The sequence below is a fragment of the Monomorium pharaonis genome, chromosome 9, assembly GCF_013373865.1.
Source record: "Monomorium pharaonis isolate MP-MQ-018 chromosome 9, ASM1337386v2, whole genome shotgun sequence".
Classification (NCBI taxonomy): Eukaryota; Metazoa; Arthropoda; class Insecta; order Hymenoptera; family Formicidae; genus Monomorium; species Monomorium pharaonis.
Window position 1 is genome coordinate 1,886,053 of NC_050475.1, and position 27,390 is coordinate 1,913,442.

The 27,390-nt window shown below is 37.2% G+C and overlaps 6 protein-coding genes across 16 annotated transcripts; 4 read left to right on the forward strand and 2 right to left on the reverse strand.

Annotated features, from left to right (window-relative positions):
* Window positions 1–923: 923 nt before the first annotated feature.
* LOC105831403 (RNA-binding region-containing protein 3) lies at window positions 924–2,797 on the forward strand. The gene is made up of 5 exons (XM_012671495.3): window positions 924–932; window positions 1,093–1,572; window positions 1,651–1,753; window positions 1,821–2,436; window positions 2,505–2,797. The coding sequence occupies exons 1-5, from the start codon at window positions 924–926 to the stop codon at window positions 2,662–2,664; spliced, it is 1,368 nt and encodes a 455-aa protein (XP_012526949.2). The 3' UTR covers window positions 2,665–2,797.
* LOC105831405 (adenylate kinase isoenzyme 1) lies at window positions 2,460–5,606 on the reverse strand. Of its 5 annotated transcripts, none has more exons than XM_028193032.2 (5): window positions 4,873–5,439; window positions 3,685–3,911; window positions 3,420–3,545; window positions 3,161–3,346; window positions 2,460–3,071 (listed from the first exon to the last, which is right to left on the reverse strand). In XM_028193032.2, the coding sequence occupies exons 2-5, from the start codon at window positions 3,868–3,870 to the stop codon at window positions 3,000–3,002; spliced, it is 570 nt and encodes a 189-aa protein (XP_028048833.1). In that variant the 5' UTR covers window positions 3,871–3,911; window positions 4,873–5,439; the 3' UTR covers window positions 2,460–2,999. The 5 variants fall into 5 exon arrangements, with proteins under 5 accessions (XP_028048833.1, XP_012526955.1, XP_012526954.1 ...); XM_012671501.3 differs by lacking the exon at window positions 4,873–5,439 and adding an exon at window positions 4,610–4,861; XM_012671500.3 differs by lacking the exon at window positions 4,873–5,439 and adding an exon at window positions 5,461–5,606 and having other exon boundaries at window positions 2,461–3,071.
* Window positions 5,607–6,039: 433 nt separating this feature from the next.
* LOC105831402 (T-complex protein 1 subunit eta) lies at window positions 6,040–9,491 on the forward strand. Its single transcript, XM_012671493.3, has 6 exons — window positions 6,040–6,189; window positions 6,725–6,985; window positions 7,279–7,608; window positions 7,693–8,165; window positions 8,390–8,659; window positions 8,965–9,491. Exons 1-6 carry the CDS (start codon window positions 6,187–6,189, stop codon window positions 9,251–9,253), a joined length of 1,626 nt encoding a protein of 541 aa, XP_012526947.1. The 5' UTR covers window positions 6,040–6,186; the 3' UTR covers window positions 9,254–9,491.
* Window positions 9,492–10,017: 526 nt separating this feature from the next.
* Window positions 10,018–13,721, forward strand: LOC105831404 (dolichyldiphosphatase 1). The gene is made up of 5 exons (XM_012671496.3): window positions 10,018–10,160; window positions 10,552–10,652; window positions 10,730–10,908; window positions 10,990–11,211; window positions 11,289–13,721. Exons 1-5 carry the CDS (start codon window positions 10,049–10,051, stop codon window positions 11,419–11,421), a joined length of 747 nt encoding a protein of 248 aa, XP_012526950.1. The 5' UTR covers window positions 10,018–10,048; the 3' UTR covers window positions 11,422–13,721.
* A 5,779-nt stretch (window positions 13,722–19,500) lies between these two features.
* On the forward strand, window positions 19,501–25,520 carry LOC105831409 (endophilin-B1). Of its 7 annotated transcripts, none has more exons than XM_012671504.3 (9): window positions 19,505–19,730; window positions 20,249–20,390; window positions 20,516–20,644; window positions 20,718–20,880; window positions 20,954–21,017; window positions 21,108–21,143; window positions 21,517–21,707; window positions 23,505–23,643; window positions 25,079–25,520. In XM_012671504.3, the coding sequence occupies exons 1-9, from the start codon at window positions 19,668–19,670 to the stop codon at window positions 25,190–25,192; spliced, it is 1,041 nt and encodes a 346-aa protein (XP_012526958.1). In that variant the 5' UTR covers window positions 19,505–19,667; the 3' UTR covers window positions 25,193–25,520. The 7 variants fall into 7 exon arrangements, with proteins under 7 accessions (XP_012526963.1, XP_012526961.1, XP_012526962.1 ...); XM_012671510.3 differs by lacking the exon at window positions 25,079–25,520 and adding an exon at window positions 21,832–21,855 and having other exon boundaries at window positions 19,506–19,730; window positions 23,505–23,641; XM_028193118.2 differs by lacking the exons at window positions 23,505–23,643; window positions 25,079–25,520 and adding exons at window positions 21,832–21,855; window positions 22,386–22,520 and having other exon boundaries at window positions 19,506–19,730.
* LOC105831410 (40S ribosomal protein S18) lies at window positions 25,512–27,105 on the reverse strand. The gene is made up of 4 exons (XM_012671512.3): window positions 26,951–27,105; window positions 26,371–26,556; window positions 26,186–26,287; window positions 25,512–25,730 (listed from the first exon to the last, which is right to left on the reverse strand). Exons 1-4 carry the CDS (start codon window positions 26,951–26,953, stop codon window positions 25,563–25,565), a joined length of 459 nt encoding a protein of 152 aa, XP_012526966.1. The 5' UTR covers window positions 26,954–27,105; the 3' UTR covers window positions 25,512–25,562.
* Window positions 27,106–27,390: the final 285 nt, after the last annotated feature.

The following is a 27,390-nucleotide window of genomic DNA, read 5'->3' on the forward strand; positions in this document are numbered from 1 at the left end:
TTAATATCTCGCATAGAAAACATATCCATCAAAGACAGCACACAATTACAAAATGTAAAGTCTTACTAAATGTGGCAGCTAATTTTCGTCTTAGGATACATTAGAAATGTTTACGCGCAATGTACACGCGTTTTGTACATACCTTGACACGTAGTTTTCTCATGGGGAAACCTCAACTTTCTCACGAGGATTTTAATGCGTACATACGTCATGATGATATTTATACCATAATAAATTAGAGTAATTAATACTTGTTCACTGAATTCTGCGTCGCTCGTGTTTATATCTGATCTCTGTAAGTGAAATTTGTATTAATAAACAGCGTGGAAAAATAACCGATGATGTGTATTTTATTCTTTCACTCTCCCACATTAAAATATTTTTCAGTTTTTCTTCTAGATACGTATTTATGTACCAAATTACATACCAAAAGAAAAATATTAATGTACATATCAAATATCTATTCCGAAAATATTGATATAAATATTATAAATATTTTTTTCTTCTCTATGTTTCTATTTAAAATCGTTAAAATACGTTTGAATTGTTCATGGCCAAGTACCAACTTGCCAGTGCTGAACATCTGACGGAGAATAACGGAACCATACATCATGAAAACGGAACTAGCACTTTGCTTCTCGAGCGCGCTATACGTGATTGGTTGAAAATTTCATGGTTGCAAACATGACAGTTGGTCTGTTCTTTTTCGCTGCACTGCTGCACTGGTGACAAGTTATAGAATGAGAAAAAATATATTTATCTCACTTTAACTTATTGCACCAGTGCATCAGTGCAGCTAAAAAGAACAGGCCAATTGCAAATCACGTTTGTTTACGTTTCAATCAAATTATTTAATAACAGTCGAATGAAAATTAGTCCTCTTTTTTATTTTAATAAAAGTGCAAGCAAAAATACCATCGAAAATGATTCCAGTAATTATACTATTTTGTATGGCATTATTAAATCAATTAAAAGATCAAGTCTTAATTTTCATAGATCAGAATTACTTTTCTAACCTAAAAATTGCTTTTCTAACTTCGTCTAAATATATTCAATTCTACATCGTGAGTATTCCGATGTATTTTTTTCTAGGCGTGCGATACCCTGAGGATCCTTCATTTGCCTCCACAACTTTCTGACGACCGGCGTGATGAGTTACTGCAGAAATATGGCGCGATCAAGACCAGAACGTTACGATCGTCCGGCAAGTACACCATCACCTTTGCTAAATTCCCGTCCCAACAATTGGCGGCAGAAGCACTGTTGCGTTTGCATCAGTTAAATGTCAGAGGGCAATATTTATCTGTTGAATATGCCAAGAGTTCTGTGCCCGCTGAACTGTCACAGCAAGGTATTGAGCACAAAGCACCGGCAAGTGACGATGCGAAAATGGAAACAGTTAGCAAGTCTCACGTCCAAGCATTCTTGCGGAAATTGAACAACTGGACGATGAATCATGATTTCACTCAACCACCTCCACCAAATATAAGATACAAATACATGATGCCAACGAGAGATACCTTAATAAGGATAGCCATACAGTTGTTAACTCAACCAGCTTTTTATACACAGGTGAACCGTAGGTTTACTAAGCTCTATTTTTAATAATATTTTAATTGTCATTATTACAGTTACCATGCATATTCATAGGTGTTGCACTTGATGAATAAAATGAATCTACCTCCTCCCTTTGAAGAGTTGGAAATGGAATTTCCTATGCTCAGGGAGGTATACAATATGGAGAAATATAAAGGTACTTGAATTATGAGCAATAATTGAAAAAAATTGAACAAAATAATTATATTATTCTTCCTGTTTAGATATATTCCATGATCGCGTGAACGAAGAGGAAATGGAGGAGGAGGAATCCGAGTTAGAATCGGATGGAGAGGATAATATTCGACCTCTAGAAGTTATACCTGTTAAAAGAAAACGGCCGCAATCCACGAAACGTCTGAAAATTCCAAAATTTGTCAACCCCGCCAAAAATATCGTGATCCCCTCGTCCACACAGAAAGTGCTCAAACCGGAAGACATGTTCGAATCTGTTCAGCGTGGGGAGACTAAAAATCTCAAGATCGAATTAAAAACTCTAGACAAGCCGTTAGAAGCAACGACGTCCGCTATTCAAGATAGCACCGTGACCGTAGATGGCGGATTTGGTTTAATATTCCCAGTCAATAAGACTACCGAGGACGCAAAGAACTGCGAAGAGAATGCGGAAACTCCAAAAAATAAGTTTATAACTTCCGAGGAATTGACTAACAAGATTTCCGCTAACGATCAGAGATTGCTTCCTGTGTTCAAAAATTATCACCCAGGCAAACCTTCCAATCGCCTCTACATAAAAAATCTCGCAAAGCAAGTGGAAATGAAGGATCTACACTATATTTATCAAAGATACGTTATTACTGGATTGAAAGATGCCGAGAATGAGTAAGTATTACGCTGGCATTATAGTACTATTTATATATACTTTGTTTTTATTAATATCTACATTTCAGATACGATGTGCGTCTTATGCAAGAGGGCAGAATGAAAGGACAAGCCTTTGTCACTTTGCAAAATGTCGTACAGGCAAAAATGGCTCTCGAGGAAACTAACGGGTATATTTTAAAAGACAAACCTATAGTTGTGCAATTTGCCAAAGGCGCTAAAAGTTGAAGCAGACTATTCCTGCTTTTATATATAATTTAATCTTTATTTCGATTATTTATTTTTTATCGCAAACTATTGAATCAATAATTTTATTTAAAGAAATACTTTGTTGAAATAAATAAACAAAAGTTCTTGCAAATCAAAGTCTTAAAGTGTCTCTTCTACGTCAATTTTATTCAACAATGAACACTTAAAAGTACCTAATTTGTACGTGTATACTTCATTTGAGTAAGCGTCCAACACCATATAGAATGTACTTATGTACAATAAACTTTGGTAACGATTTGTTTTTAAAGAGTAAGAAATCTCGCGATTCTTTAAAAATTTATGGCGCAATTTATCTAAGCTAATAAAGCGTCAAGCGCTTTTGTTACCTCTGAAAATATTTCCTCCACCGTTCCTTCTGCATTGATCTGAATAATCAATTCATATATAAATTGTAATAAGATATACTAGGGAATCACGGAATTGAAAAAAAAGTGTATTACATGTCTGAACTTACTCTGACAACTTTGTCTTTGTAATGCTCAACGATCTCGTTGTTTTTCTCGTTGAATATCTCGATTCTCTTATTGATCGTCTCCTCATTATCATCTGCCCTTTGGGACACAGCGGCGCGTCCAAGGAGTCTCTTCTTCAGGGTGTCATTCGCTACGTCGAAGAAGAGAATTAAATCGACGGGGCAAACCTGTGCACAGCAATATAACGATCGATAATTTAAGGTAGAAGGGACAGTAAGGAGAAAATGGCGAGAGCCTCACGTTCTCTTCGAAGAGAATTCCCTGATCCTTCTCACGAGGATAGCCATCGATGAGAAAGCCGGTCTTCGTAGTTTCTTCCTCGCGAGCTTTGTCCATCTGTTCCTTTATGAGCGCCAGCACAATGTTCTAGTTTAAAACCACAATAATTTTTTATCTTTAGTCTTATATTTACACTTATAAATATTTTTCTTGAAAATATAAACGCATATTAATTAGCACATGAAAGATCGAATTAATTAAAGGCACTCCAAATGATACTACATACTGTTGGTACAAACAGTCCCTTGGACATCAGCTCCTGAAGCGATGCGCCTCTCTCGCTGCCACTGGCGACTTCCGCTCTTAGCAAGTCACCGCTGCTCAAATGAAGAAATCCATACTTTTCAATCATGCGATCGCACTGCGTTCCCTTACCGCATCCCGGACCGCCGATTACCCAGATCGTTTTCATATTCTCCACGTAACTTTTCTTTCTTGATGACGTACACTAGGCTAAAAAATGGTGGCCATTTAAATTCTTGAAAAATCCAAGGGAGAAAGACTTGGAAAAGTTTTCAATTGGAAAAACTATATATATAGTTACGAATGGTTTTTTTTTTTACAATACGAATTTCTGGATTTTTGATATTTAAGAGATCTGTACATGTATGTATATAAATCCATTTTCTTACATTCGTCATTATATTAAATTTTCTTATCTATTCAAGGTTGGGTAAATTAATTAATATCTATTTTAAAACTAAATTAAGGTTTGAAGTTAATGATATAAAATAATATAAAATTAAATGGATAGAATGTATTTTTTCTTATACATAAGTAAATTTTTTACTTAGCAAAAAAGAAAGTTAATGCATTGAAGTTTACGTTTCAAAAATAATTACTTAAAGTTAAAAATAAACTCATTTAAAATCAATAAAGTTAAAAGTCATTAAGTTTTAATTATTTATTGCTTTTTTACTATCCTTTTACAACCCTGTTTATATTCCTCGCTGAATGTATTCTATTGTAATTGACACTAAATTTTTTAGATTTTTGTATTGAAAAGATCCAGACGGTCTTTCGAAATTCTAAATAATTTAAACAAAGTGAGATTTCAAAACGTATCGATTTCCCGCACGATTGTCCTTCACGAGAGACACGCGCCTGCGCTCTCGGAAGTGCGCTCATTGACATTTCCGGCATCTTATCACCTTGAACTCTCTCCAAACGGCGTTCCTCGCGAAGCCAAGTGCAAAAGCGAGAAATAGAGAAATCGGACGTGCCAATTTATTTTGTGTCACCGAACAAAACGGACGCGTTAAAACGAACCGCGGACTACGAGGGCTGTTCTTGCCTGCCTCTATTCTATAATTTAAATGAAAAGAGGTTGGAGAACACTAGAGGTTAAACAAAAGTTGTAATATCAATTCAACACTTATGGTAACTATTCTGACACGAGCGACAATAGTTTTACCAGCGTCGACTGACCTCGTGCGCGAGTTTTCGCTCGTTCTTTCGTTTGATTCCGGCAAGAGAGAGGGAGAAAAGTTAAGGGTGAAAAGTTGGCGACTTGATCCCCTCGTGTCCCTCGATAAACCCGTCCGCGTATCGATCGTCGGGGATGTAGGGCTCGATGCGGAAACGTACGAGCGTGATGCGGGAGCGCGGGAACGACTGAAGAGCAATATCCCGGAGCGCGATCAAGTCGTTTCCCGGGATATTACGTGATGATAGAGGTGGCGTATTACACAATATTATAAGAGGAACTACACACAAATATAGCAGCGCTTAAAAATAAACCCTACGGCGAACGTACGGGGATCCTGTGTCCCCGTGTCGCGAAATTCGAATCGCGTTTTACGTAACCGAAATATAAGAAAGAGATTCAATTGTGTTTTACGGGATTCCTAAAACCGTGTGAATGAAAACTGCTAATCGATATGTTAATTAATACACGCTGCGCGTTCGTGCGGCGATTCAAACGAGGCGCGTGAGAAGAGTTAGCTCATATGAGAGATTAAAGAAAAAATCGTGAGAGAAATCAAATTTGTTTAAATACCTCGCTTTCCAGCTCGCGCGGTTTGCCTTTACTGTTGGATACTGCTGCGCCCAACGTAACTGCGATCATATATGTGCAGCTAACGGGTGTTGGAACTGCAATTTTACCGCGCAACGCGGTTAAGCGTCCTTGAGAGGATATAGAGTTGAATGCAGCCAAGTACCCGTCAAGGATACGCGCCTTCTGAAAACGTCAACATCTCGCGGCGCAGGCGACGACAAACAGTTCACAGTCCAATCTCGTATTCTGCGTTCCAAAACCTATAAAAAGTCAAGAAAAAAATTGAAAGAAAAACTGTACCAAATATACCGCAAATATCGCCCTAAGATTGTCTCGAGAATGGGATGTTGAGAAGAAACTACGATCTTATTTTGTTTCAGACAAAAATTTCAAAATCACCTGAAATCCGCGTTTGGAATTAATTTTATTTGAAATATTCCTCGGATTGCATTAACCGTTATTAGGTTTGTTTCTCACGCGTTTGCTCGCGCTCCTAACGGCAGCTCCGAGAATGACAATTGGACAAGACTGGCGGAGGAAGCGCCATCACCACGATTTCACGATGACGCTCAACCTCTCGAGAGCGCGCGTTTTCACCGCTCCGCTCGTCACCGTGCTCGCGTTGATCCTTGTCGATCTTGTCGGCGAAGCATCCATCGAAAGACCGAAGTTAGCGACAAGTAACGCACGTGTCGAAGATTTCCGTAAAAAAAGAAAAGAGACCCCGAAATGGTAAGGAGCTTCGTTTACAGAGAATAAACGAAAATCATTGATTCTTACGAACCTATTTATCCTACGTTTATTTCGTCGTCTCCTCGAAGCGACGTTTCATGCGATGCCTCGTGACTCGCTTTTTACCTTTGATTTGCATTATGCCCTTATTATCGCTCCTACCTAACGTCACGTCTTACGTCCCCGATGAGAAACATACTTGACAGTCGGTGAGTCGGCCTCGCGGTTAGATCGTTAGTGCTCCGATCCGAATTTATAACCTTATAAGGAAACCTATTTCGCGCCGCACCCTCCGCCCTCCGCTCCGTTTATCGACTCCCGGTCTGCGATCTTGGTTGATCTTCGTTTTTCCTGTTATGCGACGATCCCTTCGCTTTGGTGTCTCGCAATTGTTCCTGCGATTTATCTAAAAAAAAAAAAAAAGAAAGATGTTACTGTCAGAAATGGGAAGATACGCGAGGGTACTATTGCGTTTACCATTAAATAATTTAAGAGTCTATCGTTTTAATTTTTTTTTTCTTGTTGATTGACGCAGCAACCTCAAATAATCCTACTAAAGGAGGGCACAGACGCGTCCCAGGGAAAGCAGCAAGTGATATCTAACATAAATGCATGTCAGATTGTTGTGGACGCCGTCAGGACCACCCTGGGTCCTCGTGGCATGGACAAGCTCATAGTTGATCAAAATGGAAAGAGCACTATCTCCAATGATGGAGCTACCATTCTGAAATTGTTGGATATCATTCATCCAGCTGCAAAGACTCTAGTGGATATTGCAAAGTCACAAGATGCAGAGGTAAGAACCATAGATCATACTCATCAATGTCTTTCGATCTCTGAACACAAGTTTGGCCTGGCATATTTTTTATGCTGGCACCAGTGATAACGCAACGAGAATAAGCGTTACGCTCGTAAGAATTCAGAGGATATTAATTTTAGAACGTAATATAGACTGGCAATATCCAGAAGATATGCACATTGTCTCATAAGCGTTCAAACATTTCGTTTATAATTTATATTGGGATAGAATAGTGAGGAGAGAAAGAGAGAGAAAGAGTGGTTTTTATCGGATGTTTTATTATTTAACAGGTTGGAGATGGCACGACCAGCGTGGTTTTGTTAGCAGGGGAGTTTTTGAAGCAGATGAAACCGTTTATAGAGGAAGGCGTGCACTCGCGTATAATTATCAAGGCCCTGCGCCGCGCGCTTCAGATAGCCAAGGATAAAATTAACAAGCTGAGTGTCAAGATAGATAAAAGTGACATGAGCAAGCAGATCGAGCTTCTAGAGGAATGCGCGGCCACGTCCATGAGCTCGAAATTGATTCATCAACAGAAGAAACATTTTAGCCAACTGGTCGTCAAGGCCGTCATGATGCTAGATGAACTACTTCCTCTTAACATGATCGGCATTAAAAAGGCATGCAATTGCATGATTTTACATCTTAAAGATATTTTATAAAGAAAAATCTTGATATATCTTGATATTTGATATAACATTTAGGTTTCTGGAGGCGCATTGGAAGATTCGGAGCTGATTCAAGGGGTGGCCTTTAAAAAAACCTTTTCATATGCCGGATTCGAGATGCAACCTAAAAAGTACGAGCAGTGCAAGATCGCGTTGCTGAATATCGAGTTGGAATTGAAGGCTGAGCGGGACAACGCAGAGGTGCGCGTGGATAATGTGGCGGAGTATCAGAAGATCGTCGACGCTGAATGGCAGATTCTTTACGACAAGCTTGATCAGATTCACAAGAGTGGTGCGAAAGTGGTGCTGTCTTCGCTGCCAATCGGCGACGTCGCGACACAGTACTTCGCGGATAGAGACATGTTCTGCGCTGGCAGGGTGCCCGAGGAGGATCTCAAGCGAACGATGAAGGCATGTGGCGGTGCAGTTTTGACGACGGTACACGATATCAAGGACTCCGATCTTGGAAGCTGCCAGACTTTCGAGGAGAAGCAGATCGGTGGCGAGAGGTGATCGATATGATCTATTTTCATAAATGTAGATCAATGATCTCATTTTAACTTACTCTAGTTTTAAAAAGTAAAACAAAATAAAGAGTAAGTTATAAAGTCGAAATTAATTTACATTGATAAAAATTGGCACAAGTGACATTGATCATTTGTATTGTTCAATTATATTGTTTGCAAACTGATTAAGAGTAACGATTTGTAAAATCGCATATGTATCATCACAGATACAACATCTTCTATGAATGTTCACGAGCTAAGACGTGCACATTTATTCTGCGCGGTGGCGCGGAGCAATTCCTGGAAGAGACAGAGAGATCCCTTCACGATGCAATCATGGTTGTCAGACGCATGGTAAAGAACGACGCAGTGGTCGCCGGCGGTGGTGCTATCGAGATGGAACTCTCGAAGACCCTGCGCGATCACTCGCGCACCATCGCTGGAAAGGAACAGCTCCTGATAGGAGCAATAGCGAGAGCTCTCGAAGTTATTCCTAGGTACCTATACATTTGCACATTAAAATATATACATGTACTTCCTTGTTCTTTGGATTTACGTTTTCCAAAGAGTGCACAATTTATTTGCTTAGTTATCTTGGCGATTCGTTTTTTGGTCCTTGTTTCTCTCGTAAAAAATAATTAAAATAAAAATAAACTAAAAACTTATCTATTATGAATTTTTTGTATATGTGGAATGTGACAAAAATCTGGGTCTTCAAATATATTGCGCATTGTATGGAAGCTAACAAATTGATAAGATATGATAATTAACAATAATAAGAGTTTATTATTATTGATTACAGACAACTGTGCGACAATGCTGGATTTGACGCAACGAATATTCTGAACAAATTGCGCGAGAAGCACCACAAGGGCCAACAGTGGTACGGTGTCGATATTAATTCGGAAGACATTGCGGACAACATGCAATGCTGCGTCTGGGAGCCGGCGATAGTGAAGATCAACGCGTTAACCGCCGCCACGGAGGCTGCCTGCCTCATCCTTTCTGTCGACGAAACTATCAGGAATCCCAAGAGCAGCCAGGACGGTCCACAGCCACCGATGGGACGTGGCATGGGCAGGCCGATGTAATCTGTCTATGTCCGTTTAATTTCATCGAGACTAACATTTAAAAAAAAACCTATGTTACGTAAACGAAAGGCTTATAAATAGCTTATGCGAATGCGAGCGGTTTATGCCACATTTCCGCAGCCTTGTGTCTCTTATCGTCTTTTGTACATGCTAATATTTATAACTAATCACAAAAAGATAATGGGCAATGAATTTCCTGTTTAAAATAAAGGCTTATTGTTCTTTAAATACGCAAAAACATGTGTACTACGAAAGTTACGTAAGTATGTGTATCCTTTATTTTCTCCGTCCGTCTGTCCTTTCTGAATCTATCGATTTTCCTCACCCTTCCCTTTTTTCTTTTAATTTACGCGCGATCGAGATTTTTAAGCGCGATTTAATTCTAGTATCGAGGAAAATCCTCGTTCCAGATACCTTGATCTGCAAGTCTCTGAAATTATTAATCGATCGAAAAGGAGAGAGGCTGAGAGGCTAGCGTCAAATTCCCGCGGTGCTCCGTTTGACGGTTCATCGGCCGAATCGTTGACATCCGCGTTCACAGCGAGGGTCAATGCTAGCAACGGAACAGACTGGCATGGGCAGAGATAACGACGCGTCACGCCGGCCACGATCTGGTAATCGCCTATTGTAAATTGTAAATACGAAGCTTTCCTCCCTTCTCCCTTCTGACCGCCGGCCCGTGCCTCCCCCTCTCTGTCGCCCCGTCGCCGTCGCCGGTGTGCGCGACTACGTTCGTTTCGCTGTGGGAGACGCCGTACAAGACATGCGAAGACATCCTCGAGGACCACGATAACGATGGCATCCGCCGACGAGCCGCTGGACGGGATCGAGTCGCGTTTCGCACGACGAGCAGCTGACGAGACCGAGTGGATCCCGTTAACCCTAACGCTGGTGGAGTATCCGCAAGGTTGGTACGAGCGCGCGGCATTCCTCTCGACGGCGAGCTTTCACCTCGCTTTTCCTTGGCGAGGAAAGAAAGCTAGCAGGTCGCTAGCCCGATCGTTTGTCGCACGATAATGCTCTGCTACCACATGGATGGCAGAGCAGTAGCTAAGCACTCGGTGATATCATTTGTATTTGATATCACTTTGATTTCTTGTATTTGATTTCTCTGTAACAAGTGATAGGGGATCGCGTTAGAAAGCGATTTGCGTAGAAAGTTTTATGTCAACAATATGCTTGCGAAAATATTTGCTTTACATTGCTGGGCTTTGAATATTTTTTTCCTTTTTACTTGGAACTAAGTAGGAATATCTGTTACTGGGACAATAAAACTGATGTGTTAAAAAATTTTTCAGGAGACATCTTTGGGCTCCTTTTGGCTGTAATAAGTCTAATACCCTTCGCCATTATAAATAGCTTTCTTACATTGATACTTTTTAGGAGGGATTTACATACCGTAAGCTCATTGTAATACAATACTTGTAGATCTAACATCTGGAATTCGTAGATGTGACTTAGTCTTTTTAATTGCAGATCATATTTTTTATCGGAGTCATTTTCAATGAGTGTATAAATTATGTATTAAAATATACGATTCGCCAGACGAGGCCGATGAGGAGAGATGGAGTGTATATCGAATACGGCATGCCGTCTACACATGCACAATTTATGTGGTTCTTTGCTGCATACGCAACACTTTTTATATACTTTAGGTAATGAAAATAACACGCGAGTTATCCTTCATAATCACGCCACTTGCACTGGTCGCTCAACTTGTTACTTTTTTTTCCCAGGTTAAATTACAACTGTACGATTCTCGAGAGATTTTTGCGGACAATAGTAGCGATAGGATGCATCTTTGCAGCTGTATTGGTGACCTACAGCAGGGTGTATCTGCTGTATCACTCCAACACCCAAGTATTCTGGGGTGCGTTAATTGGAATCGCACTGGGAACAGCATGGTTCATAATCGTGCACACAGTCCTGACACCACTCTTTCCCATGGTAGTCTCATGGTGAGATAATTGAGAAATAAACGTATAACAGCGACAATGTCATTTATCCTACTTTAATCTTTGTCTTAATTCTACAGGCGAATTTCGGAGTTCTTGTTGCTACGCGACACGACGTTAATCCCTAACGTTTTGTGGTTTGAGTACACGAATATTCGTACCGAGGCTCGGGCACGAGCGCGAAAACTATCAGCGATCGGTAGATCGCATTGACAACCAATTACGGTCGGCCAGTAGGCCGATATGTCTAATAAAAATGCCTTGATAATGAACGACTCGAGACTAGTTAAACTAACTGACATTCCTGCGATTGACATTCCACGTTGGAAGATTAACGTGGAAACGTGTTCGAAATGTAATCCCATTATCAAAAATTGTTTAAGAGCCGGTCTCACCATCTCCGATTAACTTGAATTGACTAATTAAATTTAAAAACAACTACAAAACTTAAAATTGATTGTATTAATTTGCTTTTCTTATTTATTTTTTTCTATTTTTTTCTAAATTAAAATGATATAAAATATACTTTATCAATTAAATAATACGTTAAATTAATTGAGAAATTAGGTGAAAGATGATTAATTTTTAAGTTTTGTAGCTATTCATAAATTTAATAAATCGATCAAGTTAGGAAATGATAAGACCGACATTAAATTTGAATTCCAGTGCAATTATGGAATCTACGAAATGATCGATATTCAGTGGTATGAATCGTCATTCTCCATCAGAGCCGGGACTAGAATATAGCAAGGCATTTTCCTCATGTAAAAAAATTGGAGCGTGAAAATTTGGCAATATAAATTTCTAATTATTTCAACTCGTTACTAATAATCCCTAGACTTGATTGTGTTCCTATTAAATTAATACTAATATATTAAATACTATTAATTATTATTAATTTTTTAATTTATTTTACATTATTGTTTTTCTTTGTTAGAAAGAAAATTTAATTTTTTTTTATTTCGAGCGCTGAAATGCCTAGTCCCAGTTCTGTATAGCATTATCGTTATTATTACGACAATATCGTGTATATATAATACACGATATTGTCTATTAAACGATAATTTAAGATATTTTTATCGAAAATTGAAGTATTGGCGTCATCGAACCTTGACGGAAGTTTATGTCGATTTGCGATTGCTAAACGAACATTAGATCAGATCAAATGCGAGATTATCAAATACGTTTGCGCGTTTAATACACAATTGTATTTCTAACGAAAATTACGTTTTTTTTTTTAATTTTGCATCTTATTTACAATGGTACGCTTTGTACCAACTTCCAAAAAGCACATATCGCGCGTGTGCTAAATCTTCTCTCCCCATGTATTCTCGACACTTAATTCAGCAAAAGAACGAGGTAATGCGGTCAAGATGTTCGCTTGAATGAAGTTGGAGACTCGAAAACGAATCGGGCAACGATAGTCAAGAACCATAAGAAGAAGAACCAAGCCTGTCCACATATATAACTCTGAATAAATATGCAAGATCTTCATTTATACGTGATGTTTCGCAACGGTTTAGTCTAATGTATTCATGGAAATTTGGATATTAATTCTGATACACGTTCATGAGTCATACACTGTAAAAGATACCCAGCAAACACCGAATATATTACATAGATGTAATGTTAACATACATGTGTTGTATTCATGTTATATTCAGTTTTTACTGAAACTAGTTATCTTATTTTAAGGAAATAAAAAAGAAATATATAGAATCGATTTCACCTAACTCCAATTAACTTAAAAAAATTAGCTAATTTAATTGCCAAATGCAAAATTTAAAACTGATCGTGTTTTGTTTTTCTTATCCATTTTCTGCAAATTATAACTTATTTATGTAAAATATAATATTGTAAAATTAACAATTACGTTGATTTTAAGTTCAAATAATTAAAGGATAGTTTAATAATGTTCAGTTTAAAGTTTTATAAATTTAAGTCGATTTTTTTTTAAGTTAGTTGGAGTTGAGACCGGGACTCATAAGCTATTAGTTTAATTAAAAGCGATCATTCGACTGGAGTACAACAGGAAGAGGGAACATTATGAAAAGTACTGAGCTAATAAAATTATTGATTATATTAGAAATAGAGAAAAATTATAATGTAGTCCAACACGTGTGTACTCCAGGCGCAAATTTTTCCTTACCCTCATATTCGCGAGATTACTGCCTGAAGATCATTATATCAGTTTTTATTATTTTTCCTTCCCAGAGTTATCAATGTGTTGGGCGTAATAACGTTCTCAAGAATCTTGATTTTTCGTGCGATGCGGCGGTTAATTGTTAGTCAGATAGAAGTGATCAGAACGTGGGCGGAGTGTGTAACATTATATACAGTTTATTTTTTTTCCTACGATAAGAGGAGAATGTTCGAATTTTGTTAATGGAACTCGATAAAGCAGCGAGCGATGTGGTCGTGCGATTTTGTGAAAACTTTGTATAGAAAACGAGTCGTTTCTCGCTTTACGACTTGAATATACATTTAATAAAATACGTATTGTCACACGATAATGAGAAATTTCATTTATCAGAAGCGTCAAAAATGCCGCGTAACATCATATCGAGTATAAACAATTTGAAAATTATGTACAGATTATTTATATAACGTATGATGAGCCATAACATACGTGCCGCTCCTCCCCCTCCCCAACACGTTCCCACTAATTCCACTGTGATACACCGCACCACTTGTGAATTATTGTGAGTGGCAATCAGAATGAGTACCCCTCGCAAAATTGTCACTGCAAAATAATGAAACCGACAGACTCTCTTCTTTTTTATTGTAACATGTGCATCCTATTTACATCTACGTACTGCTTTTAATCCTGCAAATCCTGCAAATATTATCTGCTGCTATTCAGCGACTCTTGATAATTCTCTCTCTCTCTCTCTCTCTGTCTCTTTTTTTGTTAATCTTTTTATTCTAGAAATAGCCTTAATATTTAATATATATAGTATTATATAGTCTGTCTCTTAAATAAAATTTTATGATTTTTTAAATATTAAAATATCAATAGATTCTAATACAATTATTATATTAATTTACATTATGCAATATATGTACAAAATATGACATAATTTTTGTTCAAAGTATGACATATGAGTTATAATTTAAATATACTAAAAGAATATAAATGTGACGAAAAAAGAACAAATACTGGTAAATTTGATAAAGTTGATTTATTATTGACGAAAAAAGTTACAAACACTGATTAAAAAATTTTTAATGCTATCTAATTATTATTAGAAAATCACATTGCTTGAAGTCGATCTTTTCACTAGATGTTTACTCTTTTTGCAGAATATCATCCAAAGTCTCCTGTTCAAATAAACAAAACAGTTTGAATATTCTGCAAAAAAAGAAAACATATCTAGTGAAAAGATCGACTTTAAACAACGTGATTGCATTTTTCTCTACACAGAGCAAAGAAAAAAATATTATTAAATAGAATTCTATCCAATAGTATTTTTTTTACTTTGTGTAGATTAAATTGTATTTGAAATTGATGGGCAAAGATTAGATGTCAGTGTTGCCAATAAGGTATGGGAATGATTTCCCTAATTTATCTTATACTTATGAAATAAATAGACTTTGTAAAGTTATACGTGTTTACTAATATCAAGCTTACAAAAGAATAAATAATTTCTTTTTTTAATAAACAACATTCCTTTTTTTAGTATCTAAGAAACATAAATTGCTTGAAATTAGTTTGATAACAAATAAATAAAGAAACTAGAAAATAACTAAAAATGGGGAATAAATCGCAAGGGCTGCCACAGTACTCCCTCCCCAGCGACGTTCTACGTTGCGAAACGAACTTTCTTCTTGGGACCACAGTATGTTCTTAAAGGTCGAGAAGGCAAAACTGAAGGAATGGATGAAGTGGCAGGAAAAGAAACAGCAAGATGATCCAGAGGAATTTCCTTGGGTAAAAAGGCTGGTTTGAGACGTTCCGTGGAGACGTTAACAATTTTACCTGCAATATCAATAGTAAAAAGGTATTCATTAACACGTTTAACAACACGAAAAGGGCCAGAATAAGGTGGTTGAAGTGATTTCTTTAAACAATCTTCTCTGAGCCAAACATGAGAACAATCAGACAAAGCAGGATGATGAAAAGGAGTAGTTTTACAATGATGAGCAGTAGGTCTGGATTTAATCAATCTCATATGTTCTCTATGTTTTTCAATAAAAATTTCAGGATCCGCAGGCAAATCTTCATCAATGAAAAATTCTCCAGGTAAACGAAGAGTAGATCCATAAAGCATTTCAGCAGGAGAAGCTTGTAAATCTTCTTTAAAACAAGTCCGAAGTCCAAGTAAAACGGAGGGTAAAACTTCAATCCAATTATTCTTAGCATGACACATGATAGCACTCTTCAAGGTACGATGCCATCTTTCCAGAATTCCATTAGAAGCAGGATGATAAGCAGAAGTTCTGACACGCTCACAGCCAATAAGATTAGTAAGAGCTTTAAATAAAGCAGCTTCAAATTGAGGACCTTGGTCCGTAGTGACTGTAAATGGAGCACCGTATCTTGCAACCCAGTGTGAATAAAAGGCCGTAGAAACAATATCAGCAGTGACTTCAGATAAAGGAACAGCTTCAGGCCATCTGGAGAACCGATCAATCATAGTAAGACAATACCGAAAACCTTGACAGACAGGAAGAGGTCCAATTAAATCAAGATGTATATGTTGAAAACGTTGATCTGGAACAGAAATCTTGACAGGTAAATTTTTGTTATGTCTTGAAATCTTGGAACGCTGACAAGAAAGACAAGATCTTGACCATTCTTTAATGTCTTTTTTAATTGAAGGCCAAACAAATTTTTGTTGAATTTGTTTTAAAGTCGCTCTACCACTAGGATGAGCCAAACCGTGAACAATATCAAAAATTCTTCTTCGTAAACGTAAAGGAACATAAGGACGAATATTCTCAGTGGAACAATCACAAAATATAGGTGAAATTGAACCAGTAAGAATTAATTTTTGTAGCTTAAGAGAAGAATTGTTAAAAAGAGATTTAAGTTCTTCATCTTCCTTTTGACAGTTAGCAAGATCTTCAAGAGAAACAATGACAGGCAAAGAAATAGCATTAATTCTTGAAAATAAATCAGCAACAATATTATCTCTTCCAGAAATATGTCTGATGTCAGTGGAAAATTGTGCAATAAAATCCAGTTGACGAATTTGCCGAGGAGAAGCTTTATCCATCTTCTGATGAAAGGCAAATATTAAAGGTTTATGATCTGTTTGAATAATAAATTCACGTCCTTCAAGAAGATATCTGAAATGTTTAATAGCAGAATAAATACTAAGAAGCTCTCTATCATAAGTGCTATAATTACATTGAGTATCATTTAATTTTTTAGAGAAAAAGGCAATCGGTTTGGAAATCCCATCAATAATTTGTTCCAAGGCCGCTCCAATAGCAAAATCAGAAGCATCACAAGAAAGAATAAGAGGAACTGCAGGAACAGGATGAGTCAAAGTAGTAATCTTGGTAAGTTCTTCTTTACAAAAACGAAAAGCTTCCTCCGCTTCAGGTGTCCAAATAATTAGTCTTCTATCACGCTTCTTACTGTCCTTTAAATAATCTGTCAAAATAGCTTGATGTTTAGCAGCATCTTTTAAACACCGGCGATAGAAATTAATGACTCCTAAAAATCTTCGTAAGTCTAGAAATGTTTTAGGCTTTTTAAAATCAATAATAGCTTTAATTTTCTCTGTTGTAGGCTTGATTCCTTGATTAGAAATTAAAAAGCCAAGAAAGGAAATTTCAGACTGGCCAAAAAGACTTTTTGATAAATTAATAGTCATACCAAACTGTTTAAGACGAGAGAAAAGAATTTCAAGATGTTCAAAGTGTTCTTCAACATTATTAGAGGCTATTAAAATGTCATCTAAATAGCAAAAACAGAAGTCTAAGCCAGCAAGAATAATATTCATAAGACGTTGAAAAGTCTGAGCAGCATTACATAGTCCGAAAGGCATGACAAGAAATTCAAAAAGACCGAAAGGAGTGGTTACAGCCGTCTTAGGTATATCTTCAGCAGCAACAGGAACTTGATAATAAGCCTTGACCAAGTCAATTTTAGAAAATATATTCTTACCATGTAATCCCATTGTTAAATCTTGAATATGTGGGAGAGGGTAACGGTCAGGAACAGTAATAGCATTAAGAGCACGATAATCTCCACAAAGTCTCCAGGAATTATCATTTTTAGGGACCATGTGCAGTGGAGAAGACCAACAGCTACTAGAAGGCCTACAAATACCTTGCTCAATCATAAGGTTAAATTCTTCACGAGCAAATTTAAGCTTCTCAGGAGAAAGTCTTCGTGGAGTAACAGAAATAGGAGGTCCTCTTGTAACAATATGATGTTCAACTTGATGTAACTTGTTGGAAGTCAAAGGTGAAAAATGCGTTAATTCAGGAAATCTTGCAAGGATTTTATGGTAAGGTGAGTCAGGAGAAGTAGTGCAAATCGACAAGTGATTAACATTAGACAGTTTCCCTTTAAATGACAATCCAGTAACACTGTCTAAAAGTTTTTTATTCTTGATGTCGATTAAAATCCCGTAATGACTCAAAAAGTCAGCTCCTAAAATAGGACGTTGAATATCCGCGACACAAAATTTCCATTTAAAATTTCTGCGCAGTCCAAGATTTAAAACTAAGGTTTTAACTCCATAGGTATTAATCCTGGATCCATTAGCAGCAAACAGTTTAAAAGATGAAGAAGATTGAGAAAACTGAGCTAATCTTTTAGGAATCAATGAAATGTCAGCTCCGGTATCGACAAGAAAATTGAGTAATGAAGTTTTATCAGTAACAATGAGGCGACTACAAGGTAAACCGTCACAATCTGCCTCATGACTCAACGGCAAAATCAGTTTTCCGGATTTGCAGTAAAAGCTTTAGACATAGCACAAGGTATTGTACATTTTTGAGCTTTATCACCAAATTTCTTATGATAAAAACAAGTAGGCACTTTATCAGATTTATCAGATTTATCAGATTTATCAGATTTATCATTCTTGAAATACTTATTCCGAGAATTTGATCTAAATCTCTTGTTATAATTAAATCTAGATCTCGATCTGCTTCTATAGCGTTTAACTTCTAAAGCGGAAATTCTACGCTCCAAATCAGCTAAACTAGAGGAACCAGATTCAGGTGTAGAAGTTACAGCGGCAATTTGTAAGCCCGAATCTCTCTCCAAAATTTTATCAGCTAATTCAGCAAGCTTGATTAAAGGAGCTTCATCAACAACAGCTAAAGTAGCTTGAACTCTAAGAGGTAATCTTTGAAGCCAGATCGAATGGAGAATATTCTCAGAAATAGCATTTCCAGCTAATTGTTTAAGTTCTCGAAGCAATTCCGTCGGCTTTTTATCATTTAATTCAATTCCAGCTAATAATTGACGTAACCTTTTCTCCTCAGAATCAGAAAATCGATTTATAAGTACATTTTTTAAATAAAGATATTTATCTCGCTCTGGAGGATTTTCAACGATCTCAGCAACAGCTACTAAAGCTTGTTCATCAAGGTGATGTATAACCGAATTATATTTAACATCATCAGAACGAATTCTATATATTAAAAATTCACTTTCCAATTGAGCAAACCAAAGTTTCGGTTGTTTATGCCAAAAAGATGGCAATTTCAAAAGACGGAATTCATTCGAGTGAATTTCTTGGGTGTCACCTCGTATAGCTGATGAATGTTGATCAGAAAAGAGAGTCCGGTTAACATCATGTTGATCCTTCGTTTCCAGAAGCAGATGTTCTTGAGGTTGTTCAGTCGATGTCCCAGGAGAAGACACAGGAGAACGTTCAACAGGCATCTCGAAGAAAGATTTCAAATTTCGTGCACGACAATCGTCAGGAGAGCCAAAACGTAAACACGATTCTTTGACAGGCTTGTCTTTTCTATCACGTCGGGGTCACCAGTTATGGGAATGATTTCCCTAATTTATCTTATACTTATGAAATAAATAGACTTTGTAAAGTTATACGTGTTTACTAATATCAAGCTTACAAAAGAATAAATAATTTCTTTTTTTAATAAACAACATTCCTTTTTTTAGTATCTAAGAAACATAAATTGCTTGAAATTAGTTTGATAACAAATAAATAAAGAAACTAGAAAATAACTAAAAATGGGGAATAAATCGCAAGGGCTGCCACAAAGGCATGAGGTAAGAATATCTAGACACGATACGTCCGATCGAGAATTCCTGGTAACTTTAGATTCCGGAAGTAATGAGGCATTTAATGTCCTAAAGCACAGGGAGACAGGGAAAGAGCGTGTAGGAGCGTGGGAGATCCAGAGAAAGAGAGAACGGAGAGAAAAAGAGAGAGAAAGAATGCAAAGAGGGGGGTTGGGTGTTTGCTAGGAAGAAGAGTTTGGAAGAGTTCTCGATCGCGTGAAAGATCCGATTCGCGAGGATGGACTTCAACGTGAAGAAGCTGGTGAAGGACGCGGGGGCCGCCCTCAGCAGGGTCGTGCAGGTAGGAAATCCCTTTGTTTCTTTTCCTTCGTCGCCTGACGGAACAAAATCGTCTAGGAACCACGGCACCGAGGAAGCGCGACGTTGCTCTCAGGGCCTTTCGACGACTGTCACCGTTGACATTCGACGAGAGCTCGGAGGTGACGATCAAACGCGTCCCCTTCGTCGTCTTCTCGTCGAACTCGTTGATTCCGCGTTCAACGTTTAACCTTAGATCCGTAGCCTCTTCACGACATGCGACATCGTCGACCGACATCGATGACGCGCCTCTTTTAATCGACCGAGGACGCGTCACCTCGCTTCGATGCTATATTAGCATTGCAATGAAATGACGCAGACTTTGATCTTGATTGTAAAGTCGCGTTATTTCGTTGGTATTTTATCGGCGTTAAGAGTGTTATATGTTGAGATTGTATTAGAAATACCATACGTTAAGAACATTGATATATGTTAGAAGCGCTGAAAATTGGCCGAAAAAATTTAAGATTGTTTTGTTTGTTTGTTTGTCATATATCTCAGATGACAGAAGAGACATTGGGTACATCAGAAAAGACCGAACTAGATGCACATTTAGAACACCTAGTGGAGAGAGGAAATGCCACCAAAACGTGGACAGAGAAAATTTTACGGAACATGGAAGCTGTGCTTACTCCAAATCCAGGTATGTATATCAAATTTAACTGTATTTTAATTTACAAAATATTAACTGACTTGATATAGTCATTTAATTTTTTCTATATAAAATCTTTTCTATATATATTAATTTTAAAATAATATATTTTACAGGCAATAGGATTGAAGATTTCTTTTTTGAAAAAATTGATAAGAGAAGACCTAACAGGTTAAGCAATTTGGAGTATGTAGGCAATGATATGATGGAAGCTGGGAATGATTTTGGTCCAGGGACAGCTTATGGTTAGTGCCAAATATATTCTGATGCATACATATGATATATGAGAACTTGATACATAAAAAGATTTGATTTTAGGAAGTGCATTAATAAAAGTTGGCCAGTGCCAGCAGAGATTGGGACAAATTGAAAGAGACTTCATAAGAACTGCCGCCAACTGCTACATACAGCCTCTGAGGAAGTTCTTGGATGGAGAGATGAAGACTGTCAGCAAGGAAATGTCAATATTGGAGACTAAAAGGTAATAAATTTGCTCTTCTCTGTTGCACGCTAAAAATGAAGTCTCATACTAATATTAAATGATTCTAACATAGATTGGATCTGGACGCGTGTAAAAATAAAGTAAAGAAAGCGAGGAGCATGCTGGGTCAGCAGAGTGTAAGTATCGTTTGTTGTCAATTCCATTAAAAAATGTCTTCTTATACGTTTATGTGTGTTTTGTCCTCTCTACACTGCTGCGATTTATAGGAGTCTGGCATACCACCTGAAGTGTTGCTCGATCAGGTATTAACGCAATCGATAGTTTCGTTCGTTTTCTCGATTCAAAGTCCAATGTGATCACATGAAAAAGATTTTTATGGCTATTATCTAGAATAAATGTACTAAATTTTGCTAGTTATTCAAGCTCAATTTTTGTATACATATTTGCATATTGTGTTATCTCATAATAGTTTGTATGAATATGATAAATAAAGAGAAAAGAACGATAATAACAATTGTTAAATCGCAAAGCAACAAATTATCTTTTTTCACAATATGAATCCAGTAGCTGCATTTCACAGCTATGATCGTTGTTTAGCTTCCTGATTTTACAATTAGAATAGCAAATACCAAAATAAACAGAGTTATAAATAAAATATATACATTGCTAAATCAGGCAGAGAGGGAGCTGAGGGTAGCGCAATCCGAGTTCGATCGGCAAGCAGAGATCGTGAAGCTGCTGCTGGAGGGTGTTTCGAGTTCACAGGCCGGACATTTGCGATGCCTGCACGAATTCATAGAAGCGCAAGCACGTCACTATGCACAGTGCCACGCCACCATGCAGGATCTACAGCGCGAGCTTGCCGGGTAAGTTTATTGTTCGCGCCATTTTTTGGCTTTCTTGTTTCTCCTTGTAAAAATATTTTATACTCTTTCATTCGGCACACTGTCCTCATGCAGCGTATATTGTTATTGCAACATTTCTGTACAGCTATCCCACTTTATGGTGATCCGAGTGAGTAATGTTTGACAAACCTTAAATGGTAATGGATATGTTTAGATATATCGATTCGTGAGCTCCGCTTCTCCTTTATACCATAACAACCGCGGGCATAGATTTGGAAACAGAAAGATGCAAGAAAATTTTTCGCGACATTTAAATGTTTCGCTGCGAAAAACATTGCGGCGCTTGTGGTTTGACGAACATTACCCGTTAAGGCCGATTTCAACGCAGCTAGTTAACTTTAACCTTTAATCGACAGCAATATAAAATTAAAGTTTCAAGATAGCTTGACCTCGGTGAAACCGGCGGCGAGCGATCAATTATGCCAGATCTAATGCCAACACAACTTATACATATAATCGTTTTCATATCAGCATCTTATCCTGAGCTTCTTATTCTAATAATCGGTAGTAATAGAATGCAAATTGTTCTTTCGTTATCTTACTTACTCCTCGCTTTCCCGGTCTTCGCGCGACGGAGCGTGTTTTCTCTCTCCCGGCCACATCTCTATCTCTGCTTGCACGTACGATTGATAATTGCAGGGCGCGTCAACCGAGCCCTATGCTGAGAGTCAACAGCGAGGAAGTGATCGAGCAAAACCCCTCGCCTACTACTCTTTCTCAAAACTCATCCGTAACCGCCGGATCTGCCGCTTACGTTACCGCCACATTCGACACTGATATATAAAGTAAAGTTTAGTCTTTCGATCACACGAGCGTTGACGGATTATTACAAATTTCAAATCTAGTTGACAATTTAATTGACGAATCTACGTTGGTTGTATTATGTAATTTTCCAGCGTCGTATTCGTTACTCCACGCACGCGTTTAAACAGCTTTGGTCCAACTGTCGATTAATTGTTACAGACTTGTTAAATAACTGAATAAATACCTTATACCATAATTGTATAATTGTACATGCAATTGTATATTTAGGCAAGATAGAAGCGTTCCTCTCGATAAACTTCTTTGTGAACGATTTACGGCGATCAGTGCGGTCTATCATTTTGTCTTATCTTCATCATCTTCTACTCTACTCTACTCTACTACCTCTTATTATTCTTTGTATTGTCTTTGGAGAATTTTGCCTTGGATCGCCAAAACTCGCCGTAACTCGGCCGAAAATGGCCATAATGGCAATAAAAGAGAAACTAATCCTTGGTGCTATAACAACGCCATGTAATTAAACGATATAATTGTAAATGTACGCTTTTTTTGTTTTTGTATTAGGATGTTGATAATTTGTTTAAATACTACGAGGGATTAATATCAGGGATATCAGGGTGAAACGTGTAACAATAATGCATGTAGTAATTGAATCGGTAAAATAACATACATACATACACACATACTCGAAAGACAGACTAATTCGCCGAATAAAAAACATAATCCAGTGAGAAATTCGATCTCTTTGCATGCATACTAAACCCAATCTACCACAATCGAACACTTATTATATCTCGCTCGATGTCAAGTAACGTAGAGATGTGTTGCCTGATTAACGTGAAGTGATATCATTTTACGACGATGTATGATTCTCGTAAAAAGTTGCTTACAAGTTCGGTTGTGCCTCCCTATTCTTAATGTTTTCTCGTACACGAAATTTATTATAGATAATAAGATTTTACAGCACTATAATTCACTTGTCGTTTACCTACCCAGACTATCTGGGGGTCCCTATTTCACCACCCCATCAGCCACCACCAACGTACCACTAGCCGAGAACGGTCAGGACAGAGCGAGAGTGTTGTGCAATTACGACGCGAGGGATCCTAGCGAGCTAAGCGTCATGCAGGATGAGGTAACCAAGTTTGTGATTTAGGGTACGCGAGCAGCATGCTTGGCGATGTCTCGAAGTGAAGGGCATGAATCAGTAGTCAGATTAAGTTACGGTACCGTAAGGTCACTTATAGTTTTATACTTAGTCTCTTTTTTTAAATTACTCTGTATAAATATGTATTGTAGAGAGATTTTCTTTTATACTGTCCTCCTCGGACCGCCGCCGTGAGACTCGTTTTAAGCTTAAATCTCTCGGGACTGTGTCGTCGACTTTTCGATTATTGACCTATACTCTAAGAAAGAATTCGGACCCGACTCGTCCAGACAGAAAAAGAGAGAGAAATTCGTCCCGAAAGGATTAAGACATTACCCCGAGATGTTGAAAACTTCTTTACGTACGCGTTATAGAGTTAAGTATTCGTAAAGTTAAGTACACGTTTCAAGTCGAGATATGTATTTGCTCATATGTATTTGCATAAACTTTAAGAACTCTCTATTAACACTCTAACATTGTACTGCATTTATTTTCAAGCAGCTAATCCGTTGTTAACTTGCAAGATATTACACATACTGTTTTTCGAAAGAAAGCTTGAAAGTCTCATACTCTCGCATTGTCAAGAGAGGAAAAAAATGTTAACTCACGATACTCTTGCAATGCACTCATTCAATGCAAAGATAGATTAGAAAAAAAAAACTATTTTTCGATAGACGCTAGATGGAAAACACAAGGATAGTAATAATATGAGCAATAATAATATGTCGAGTTTTGGGAATCAATAAATATTATAACTGAGCCTTTAAAGAAATTAACTTCTATCCTACAAATTGCAAAACGTGATACGAAATCGTCATCGATTAATTGAGCAATGCGATTAAAACTATTTAAAAAATAGGAATCTATATCCACGAGATTTGCAGTTATATCACATATCCTAATTATACACACCAAGTTATATTGTGCATGATAAACATGTTGTGATTTTCAATTTGTTTAGACTCACGCGCGCTTTTTTACCATTTTCTTTTTCTAATCGATGTGTCGTTAGTATCACGTACTACATGCTAGCCCCACAAATTTGTAGAATTGTAAGTGATAAGACGTGAATACAGGACACATCGCGGATCGAATCGTAAACGTACTTGCGTGCGTGGACGAGTTAATGTATATGTATATTTATTCAAATTGTGCATGTATTATCAATAAAATGCCTACCATTTTACTTTGTTACGAGCATTTTATTTATTATGTCACGACTACCGTATCTTTCACTGTATTGTTTTGTACTTTATGCTTATTTCGATATATGTATCCATAGTGACACTAAAAAATGCGTGTCTGTATCATAATTAATACAATGTACTAATTAGATTACTATGTACAAAAAGTTATACTTTAATAAATTGAATATATCTTGAGAAAAAGAAAGAAATGGGAGATATATCTGTATTTTTTCTAGGTAATTGGTATTTACGAAATTCTTGATGACGACGATTACTACATGGGAATCAGAGGCAATCAGCGAGGAAAGGTGCCCAAAGTATATCTGGAGACGCTTATTATACATCGTTAATGCACTTAGGGGCTATATTCATATATTGTCAATTGCATATTTAGAGTCAATTTACTCACTCACACTCTCTCTCTCTCTCTTTCATCAAGTCTTTTCTCGGCTTTAATTAGTCGAAATGACAGTCTTGGCTTGAAGGGTGACATTCGTTACTTCAGGATCAAGAGATTAATATACATAAATTTAAATAAATCGCAAATCTATAATTAAAGCACGTAACACGATCTCACAGCGATGATTATTCTTGTATTCACAACTTTGTGCCTCGCGATTGTGGTCGTTTTTCTTTTTATGATCGACCAAGTAAAGACGAATAAATACATTCACCGTTTAAAGATTTATTATTAATAGTACATAGAATATGTATAAAGGTTTACTTCTTTTTCGACACACCAACTGTACGTCCACGACGACCGGTAGTTTTGGTATGCTGACCACGTACACGGAGGCCCCAGTAGTGACGCAGACCTCTGTGAGCGCGAATCTTCTTCATCCTCTCCAAGTCCTCGCGCAATTTAGAGTCCAAGTTGGCACTCGTGAGCTGCAAAATGATAGAGTTTTAGATATACTTAACTTTACTAACAGTTGCAAAATTATATGTAAATAACTTGATCTATTGTTGCACCTTGTACCTGCTACTCGAAATAGTAAGAACAAAGAGATTAAAATGTACAGTAGTGCAGTCATTATTGCACAAGCTACCATCTGAACGTGCAATGAAGGTTGGCACGATCAGTCGTGAATTTGTGCGACAGAATTTGCATTTGGTATAATTACAAAGATAGATAAATAATTGTTGTAAATCTTCATTGTATCTTTATATATATCTGTAAAATATCTGTATACATATCTTCATGCCAGTTGAATCCCAATAAAATACTGTTACTCAACTCAACAATTCCATGAGAAATGTGTTTCTCCATGTTTATGGATTTTTGCATTTATAAAGTGTTGTGTTTCAAAACACAAATTCTTTCTTTCTAGTAACAAACGTACCTGTGAATACTTTCCATCGACGATATCCTTCTGTCTGTTGAGGAACCAATCGGGAATCTTGTATTGTCTGGGATTGGCCATGATAGTGACGATTTTTTCAACCTAAACAAGCATTTTTTACAGTATATTAGCATTATTGATTTGTTCATACGCAAATGTAAAAGTAGTCACTTGGCAGTACTCACTTCCTCCTCCGAACACTCTCCAGCACGCTTGTCCAAGTCGATATCCGCCTTCTTCAGAACGATGTTAGCATAACGTCGACCAACACCCTTGATCGCAGTCATGGCGAACATGACTTTCCTGTTACCATCGATGTTCGTGCCCATGACACGAAGAATGTGCTGGAACTTCTCGGGAATTACGAGCGACTGTGGAAAACAAATATGTAGCGTGATTGTGTACACGCGAAACTAGCTTAAAGCATGACGCATATCTCACGAGATGTTCGAATTTTTATCCGGTACAAGAATTCAGAGTAGAAATCATCGAATTTTGACGATTGTCGAACGATAGCGTGCTCGATTAGAAAAATTAGAATCGAAAAATTCGCTTGTGACGTTCCGAGGTTAGAAGCGGCAATAAACCTGGACACGTCTAACCTCAAAACATCGTCTCGCTACTTTCTCTCGCAAATTTGTCAAAATAGTCCCCGAAATGGATTCATAATTAACGGATTTATCATCGTATTCAAACATTTAACACGCATCGTGCAAGATTCCATAAAAAAACTTGGATTGAAAGTGGAAATCGCACGACACTTACCATTCCGCTGTGTAGTTTATTACCAAAAGACAGAGGAAGGAGGAAGGAATCTCTCGAAAACGGAAATGATCACTAGTGACAGTGGTGACCACTAAGCTCAGTTATCGATTATCGAAAATGATGCATTTTTTATGTATGTATTGTACATATAACAAACGCAATTAAAAATTGTATTTTTTTGTCTATAATTATTAACATGAGAAAAGAAATAAACAGATTCGACAATTATTCTTTCGGAAACTTTGCGATAATTTTCTTGGGTATGGATAATTTTACGCATATCTATTTTTTAAAAGAAACAATGATTTATATATATATATACATAAAATATTTCTGTCAATAATCTTATATAAAAAAATAGAGTTTTGAATAAAATGAGAGCGGTCATCGCGTCGTTTTAGGTGTTTTCATCCATCAACGCCTCTATGTGCACAAAATGT

Excerpts from the sequence above, each read along its gene's own strand:
- LOC105831403 (XM_012671495.3), top strand. Across the intron at positions 1,573-1,650 it reads AACCAGCTTTTTATACACAG|GTGTTGCACTTGATGAATAA; the intron begins GTGAACCGTAGG and ends GCATATTCATAG. Across the intron at positions 1,754-1,820 it reads CAATATGGAGAAATATAAAG|ATATATTCCATGATCGCGTG; the intron begins GTACTTGAATTA and ends CTTCCTGTTTAG.
- LOC105831405 (XM_028193032.2), bottom strand. The coding sequence starts at position 3,870 with ATGAAAACGATCTGGGTAATCGGCGGTCCGGGATGCGGTAAGGGAACG. Across the intron at positions 3,546-3,684 it reads AGGGACTGTTTGTACCAACA|AACATTGTGCTGGCGCTCAT; the intron begins GTATGTAGTATC and ends GTTTTAAACTAG. Across the intron at positions 3,072-3,160 it reads ACAAAGACAAAGTTGTCAGA|ATCAATGCAGAAGGAACGGT; the intron begins GTAAGTTCAGAC and ends TTGATTATTCAG.
- LOC105831402 (XM_012671493.3), top strand. Across the intron at positions 6,986-7,278 it reads CAAAGTCACAAGATGCAGAG|GTTGGAGATGGCACGACCAG; the intron begins GTAAGAACCATA and ends ATTATTTAACAG. Across the intron at positions 8,166-8,389 it reads AAGCAGATCGGTGGCGAGAG|ATACAACATCTTCTATGAAT; the intron begins GTGATCGATATG and ends GTATCATCACAG.
- LOC105831404 (XM_012671496.3), top strand. The coding sequence starts at position 10,049 with ATGGCATCCGCCGACGAGCCGCTGGACGGGATCGAGTCGCGTTTCGCA. Across the intron at positions 10,653-10,729 it reads TTAGGAGGGATTTACATACC|ATCATATTTTTTATCGGAGT; the intron begins GTAAGCTCATTG and ends TTTTAATTGCAG. Across the intron at positions 11,212-11,288 it reads TTTCCCATGGTAGTCTCATG|GCGAATTTCGGAGTTCTTGT; the intron begins GTGAGATAATTG and ends TTAATTCTACAG.
- LOC105831409 (XM_012671504.3), top strand. The coding sequence starts at position 19,668 with ATGGACTTCAACGTGAAGAAGCTGGTGAAGGACGCGGGGGCCGCCCTC. Across the intron at positions 20,881-20,953 it reads TCAATATTGGAGACTAAAAG|ATTGGATCTGGACGCGTGTA; the intron begins GTAATAAATTTG and ends ATTCTAACATAG. Across the intron at positions 21,018-21,107 it reads GCATGCTGGGTCAGCAGAGT|GAGTCTGGCATACCACCTGA; the intron begins GTAAGTATCGTT and ends TGCGATTTATAG.
- LOC105831410 (XM_012671512.3), bottom strand. Across the intron at positions 26,288-26,370 it reads GAGAGTGTTCGGAGGAGGAA|GTTGAAAAAATCGTCACTAT; the intron begins GTGAGTACTGCC and ends ATGCTTGTTTAG. Across the intron at positions 25,731-26,185 it reads TCGATGGAAAGTATTCACAG|CTCACGAGTGCCAACTTGGA; the intron begins GTACGTTTGTTA and ends ATCATTTTGCAG.